The sequence below is a fragment of the Pygoscelis adeliae genome, unplaced genomic scaffold, assembly GCF_000699105.1.
Source record: "Pygoscelis adeliae isolate BGI_AS28 unplaced genomic scaffold, ASM69910v1 Scaffold136, whole genome shotgun sequence".
In the NCBI taxonomy this organism is placed as follows: Eukaryota; Metazoa; Chordata; class Aves; order Sphenisciformes; family Spheniscidae; genus Pygoscelis; species Pygoscelis adeliae.
The window spans coordinates 62,397-68,828 of NW_008824901.1; the positions used below are offsets into that span (position 1 = coordinate 62,397).

At 35.9% G+C, this 6,432-nt stretch overlaps 1 protein-coding gene across 1 annotated transcript in view; it reads right to left on the bottom strand.

The window, feature by feature from the left end:
- The window catches only part of LOC103917656 (WW domain-containing oxidoreductase-like), a 40,871-nt gene that overhangs the window by 33,197 nt on the left and 1,242 nt on the right, over positions 1-6,432 (bottom strand). The window contains exons 2-4 of the mRNA XM_009324840.1: positions 4,176-4,285; positions 2,822-2,879; positions 1,432-1,610 (exon numbers count right to left, since the gene is read on the bottom strand). Of these exons, the coding sequence (XP_009323115.1) occupies positions 1,432-1,610; positions 2,822-2,879; positions 4,176-4,285 (347 nt within the window). The remainder of the gene's footprint in view (positions 1-1,431; positions 1,611-2,821; positions 2,880-4,175; positions 4,286-6,432) is intronic.

A 6,432-nucleotide genomic window follows, 5' to 3' on the forward strand; every position in this document is an offset into this window, starting at 1 on the left:
AAGGTAATTTTTAAATGTTCTGAGACTGCACAGTTGCATACAAAGCAAATTCTACTGCTGGATGCACTGTAAAGACATGCTGTACCAAGAATCTGGAATGTAAGCCTTACTAGAAAACACAAATTCCTCATTGAGACAGGGAAGTACAATACTTGCTGCCCTAACTGCAATACCGATCTGTAGTAGTATACCATGCAATGACAGCAGGACACATGCTGTTAATGCCTAAATTGCAAGCCACAATGAAGCTCTAAATTCTTCATCTGACTCCTGTGGGATAACACTCCCTTAAATAATTAAGTGGTAACAACCAAGAGAATTCAGAGTGGTAAGTCCTGCTATTAACCAATTTTCCAGAATGTCTCTAAGGTTTTCCAATGTCCTCATTTAAGTCAAGATCCTGCACTAAAAGACACCAAATAATTTGCATAAGGACTTTTTCCAATATTGACGTATTCCCACCATGAAGAAAAATGAAAACCACAAAAGGGAACAAAAGATTAACAGTTATCTAGGATTTAGTTAGATCCCCTCATTTACCAAAAAAGTTCAAATCTAACACCAAACCACAGCAGTGTTTTAATATTTGTGGCTCCTCCACAAGTTTAAGCCACAGAAAGAGACATATCCTGTGCAGGTTGCTGAGTGAAACTTCAAACAGCCTCGCAAATTAAGTTGGAGAAGAAATCATGTCTTCTGAGAAGAAAGGCAAAGCCCCTAAGCACCAAAGCTTCATTATAAAATGAAACAAAAGCAGCTAATTAGAATCTCTCAAATACTCACCTGCTATAGAAGTAATACTGTGTAACAGATACCTTAAATACAGTTCAGTCTAAAAGGATTTATGAACCTGCTAGAAAATACAACTAACAGATTTCAAAAGATCATAAACTTTTTTTTTGCCCTAAAGGAGCATCGAATATGACATACTGACACAAGTTCATCATCATCAAGTTGACTTGAAAATACCTTCAGAGATAAAAATTCAAGTCTCCTTGGAAAAACTTTACCTGAGTTTACTTGCTGCAATTAGAAAGTTTTTCTGAATACTTTATCTGAACTCCCCTGCAGCCATACAAACCTTACTCCTTGTCCTAGCCACCAAGTTCATAAAAAGAAGCTTTCCTTCCCTTTCACAGCCATCCTTTATATAGTTACATAATGTAAAATGCCTCCATCAGTATTTTTCTAGACAAAAATCAATTGTTTCAGAACCTGATGTCTTTCCTGTAGCTCTCCCCTAAGCTCCAAATTCTCCATGCTTTTTTAGTAAGTGGTACCCAAACCTGAACAAAGTTTTCTAACTTGAGGTTTTGTATGGAAATAATGCAAACCAAGTCTGAATACCAAAAGTACACAGATGTTTAAACAACAAAGTAGCCTGTAAGATAAAGATTGCCATATTTTACCTTATGTGTAATATTAACCTACCTATTCCTGAATTTGCTCCCGTGATTATAACCACTTTTCCACTCAAGTCACGACCCTGGAGTATTTCCATTGCAGTACTGTTTCCATCATATTTTTGTCTAGTAGTAGGTTTTACTGGATTATCTTCAACTGTAAAGGCCAGTCTTGGGTCAAGGTAGGTAGTCCTTTTGTTTATGTGGCTGCAAAAGAACACAAAAATTCAACTGCTTGGACACTTCTGTATTCTGCATTTAGATTTTAAATGTATTTCAACCACTGTTATGTACCATTCCCGTGGATTATTTAAATTAAAAAAATCAAAATTTTTTTTAAATTTTGTTAAAATAATCCCAATTACTTTTTTCATCAAACTTTTTTCCAATTGTGACAGCGTCCATTAATAATTGTATTCACATACTTCACAACGCCATTCTGAACTTCATGTGAACCCCTGACACAGAAAGCAGAATTTTTTCAAGGGAAAAATCTCATTATATTAGGGAAGATCATGTTCTCTTAGGAGCTCTATAAAAGGGGCCTACGCTACTCCCTTGAAACAATATACCAATGAGAAATGTAGCTCAGTACTTTTTTCTCAAACAACTGAAAACAAATAGCTTCACACCAGCTCAGCAAATGGCACAAATTTGGGCCAGGCTCACCTTTCTAAAACCAAGTTTTAGTTTTCTTCAGACATTTATCAGAAAGAGACACTAAGCAACAACTTTCAGTCTTCAGCCCTTAATTATAGGACAGAGAGGCTACGCTTACTCTTTTGGCCTGTGAATATTCTTCATTCTGCCAAGTCAGTTTAAGATAACTACCCCATTTTGACCCTGCCATTGAAAAAGATACAAAAGGAAGTGTTCCCAGAAATCCTTCTGCTTCTGTGAACTTCCTCCTCTCTTACCTCTCTAAAAATCTTTGCTAGCTCAATCCCTGTCCTCTTTTCTTTCTATGCTTTACATTGCAAGTGAGTCAGAGCTGCAGCAATTTTGTTTCATCTTGTATGTTTAAACCACTCCTGCAATGTTAACAATCAGCCATGAAGATCTGGGTATGCTTTTAACATTATCTGTACAGAGTTTATCCATAAAGGTATACAAACAAAATAAGCCTACATAACCATTGCCTGAGGGTCAGCTCACATTTTGAGATGTGGATGTGCAAGTCACTTCAATCTGCCCCCCAAGCTAGTACTTCTGTGCACATGGAAGAATTAGAATTCAGAAAACCACAAATGAGTGTTTAGACACTGCTACAACTGTAATATCTACATATGGATTCTGAAGTTGTACTTATCCATTTGTCTTTCCAGCTGATATTGTCACAGTATCGTAACTCAAAAAGGCTACCCAACATAAAACACAGTTGTCCTGCTTGTCCATATCCTGCATTTTGACATACTTACTCTACAAAATAGACTTGTCCATTTTCATCAGTCTCCTGCTCCCATCCATATGGCAGACCTAGGAAACACATAAAACATCATCTTTTTTCAGACATTAGAGTACACTCAGATTTGAAGTTTAAGTGATTTCTCAGACAGATGTGACAAAATTCTGCATTATTTCTGTAGGTAATGCAGCTACCTGCTGCACTTAAATATTGGAACTTGAAAGAAGGATTGCTTCCCTAATCACATGCAATTGTTCTCTAATAAAAGTACAATATACAGGAGATCTGGTACAACTGTAATGACCAGCATATTAAGTACAAAGATAATCTAAAAATTCTTTATAAAGATTAATGTTATAGCACAAACCGGCAAAATCCAACCATGCTTCCTAGTACATACACATGTCTACCCTGCACACAGTTTAGTATCTATCCCTGATAAAGCAAATAGCAAAAACTTTGAACTAAATATAGGAAAAGTTACATGTAACACATACCACAAGTTGGAAGATCAGAACCCTCAAGTGGGTATGGGATATGTTAAATTGAACCTAAATGATTCTATGAAGTTGGAAGGACAGATAGAAGAACAAAAATGACAAATCTTTACAAAATAAATTCTTATATAAAAGACCCTACGGAAGTACTTAACAGATAGCATTCCCAGTATTTCTAATCCTGGCTGAAAAGTATTCAATTATAATTCAATCAACTCAAAATCTACTGAAAACATTCCAGTTATAGTCACATTACCAATGCCAAAAGAAATATGGCTTGTCAACAGTATAGTACCCCCAGGTATGCCATATAGAAGCTTCTGGGAAGATCTAATTTAAGGCACTGATCCAAGGTCCTTAAGAAGTCATATACTTTTGGAAGTGTCCTGCAACATTGGCTGTCTTCTGTTCTGGCACAAACATTCAATTGGGTTAGGGAAAACAAGTAAAATGAAAACTAATGGGACTTCCTTCTGTGCCAGGGATATTGTTTGATGAAATACATTCTTTGAAGAATATAATCCAGCTATAAATATTATCTGATGGACACCAGGATATCAGAACCCAATCAAAGAATTCCAGCCTTTGACTATATGCTTTACAAGCCACAATAAAACAATCCCTTTATCCTGGAATTAGTACCTTGGCTTTATGGAGCAATACAAGAAAACCATAAAACTGCAAAACATTCACTCTACATGGACACGATGACATAGGTAAAGCGCCACTGAAATCAGCTGTATTTTGCAAGCTCAGTTTGCCTAGGTGATTAGTGTCAACTAGAAGATCAAAATGAGATCTGTTTCCTGCACAAACTCCAACTGATGTTTGTAACATAATTTCAGTTCATTACAAAAGGTTAACACAAACCTCCTGCAACACGTTTCCTCTTCCCAGACTTAGGATGTTCCCACTGTGTTTTTTCTTCCAGGTGGCTGTAGGAAAAGTTTAAGATTTTAAAAAATTGCCTAGTAATTCTTCTGATGTAATTAAAATTTTTTTCATACAGTAAGTACAGTTTAACTTTTTTTTTTAAATACAGTTCAGAAAATGGCTTGTCTTCTACAAAAAAAGAAACAAGTCAATCCCTTGTTTAAGAAAGCTCAAAACCACTGTTAGAAGATATCAGGCTTCCATATTGCCACAGTTCTGCAGGAAAAGTAACTAACCAGAGAACACAGGAGTCTACAAAAATTCAGATAAATGTTTGACTTCCAATCTAAGTTTTGTTGCTTATGATGAGAAGAAAGAAAACCCAAAAGTCATTAAAGAATAACATTAACAGACTCAGCAAATGTCTCAAAAAGATGGTGATCCTTGGCAGGAAAAAAGAAGAAAGAAGCAAGAAAAGAATTTATCAAAAACTAGCAGAAATAATTTAGAAAGTTTTCAAATGAAAAAAGGACCTTTCTAAAACTCTTGTCTAATAATACTGATTTGCAAGCTGTAAGGTAAGTAAGTCTGGATTTCTACACGAGCAATTGCAGCTTTGGACAGATAAGTTTATCCAAAGGCCTGGACTAGCAGACTATTTATTTAATATGGGTGATAGTGGTACCACATCTCTTCTAATTCAGAGATTTTATTCACTTAAATCACTATAACAGAATTAAATACTCTATCATAAGGTTTTCTGCACTACAGACTAATAAGCAAAGTGATGTGCACATAAACAAGGCCTTAAGATACCCAAAGTGCTGAAATCAGGTTGGATATCGAAATCTTATCTTTCATCAAATATTTTAAAATAATAACCAAGTTTTTCTATTAAGAGTCAGGCAGGGATTACTTGAAGGAGTGTCCAAATTGATAGCTGCCCAAGTATAAAATAAAGACTGGCAGCATTATTGAATAACGTACACAAATAACCACTGAACTACAGATCTAGTACCAACAGCAAATTACACATAACATAAGCAACTTTTCCTTCATATAATAACCACACAGTTACCCCACAGTGACAGCATGCTGTATTACAAGAATCACAGCTGGTGGTCTGAGACTAAATAAGTACATCTGTGTGACCTGTAGCACCTGAACTTCAGGACACTCATACACTAAAGATACAAGATCCTGAGTTACTCCTGCCTGATGTGAGATACATAACCAAATTACCACAGCTTGAGAAACAAATGCATGCCCACCGAGCTTCGGTAACTGACTGTGTGTATACCTAACTCATCACAAAGACCTTTAAAAGTCTTAAACCAAAGTAACCCTATTCCAGCTAAGTTTCAAGTTCATATTGTTAATGAGGTTTAAAAACAAATTTCCAGAATATGCAGAGGTACCACAGATACAGAACTTATATTAAAGGTAGCAGCAGTGTAACACCTCTTCATGTCAAATATTTTTTAGACACACTGGACAAGATTTTCAGCCAGTAAAGATATATTAACATCGTGTCATTAAATTAAATTCAATCAGCTAAGTTTCACAACAGCTAAAAACAGACGTATTAATTGTTTGTGTAAAAATTATGCTCAGTAATATCTTATTATTTTGTAGGCTTGCTACTTTCACAAAGTGATTCCTTTCTCAAAGAGCTTTTGAAGTCAAAGGAAATATACCGAAGCTTAACCTAAGAAAAACAAACATCTAGAGAGAATTTGCAGTGTTTACAAACCAAGTGTGGATAAACTACAGCATTCTGTCCAGTGTTTGTCAAGCAGAACTTGGGAGGAAGATGCCAACTCACCACAGGTGAGAATGCACTATACTTTTCCCCTTTTTTGTGGAAGGGAATAAATCTTGCAGCTTTAAGCAGACTGAAACAGATTCCAAGATCAGCATGGTTACAGAAACCACAAAAGGGAAGAAAAATATATAAATATATATTCCACTAAGTTAGTTAGCCCTGTAGCACATCCCCTGTTGTAACCAGTGAGGATGCAATCATTTTCAGAGTGGCACAGATAGTGCTAAATGCAAATTTTTATCTCTTGTTAAAGCTGTGGTATACTGAAGAGCTGAGGGAGAGCACTTATAGCTATTAACTTCCATCGTACCTGTTTCTTCTCTATTCCTACGAGGAGGAAAACTAAGAAAACTACAATATTGTACAAGGCTCAACTGCCCATATCTATAAAGATTACCCACATAACCATTAAGTGTACTGCAACAGCCA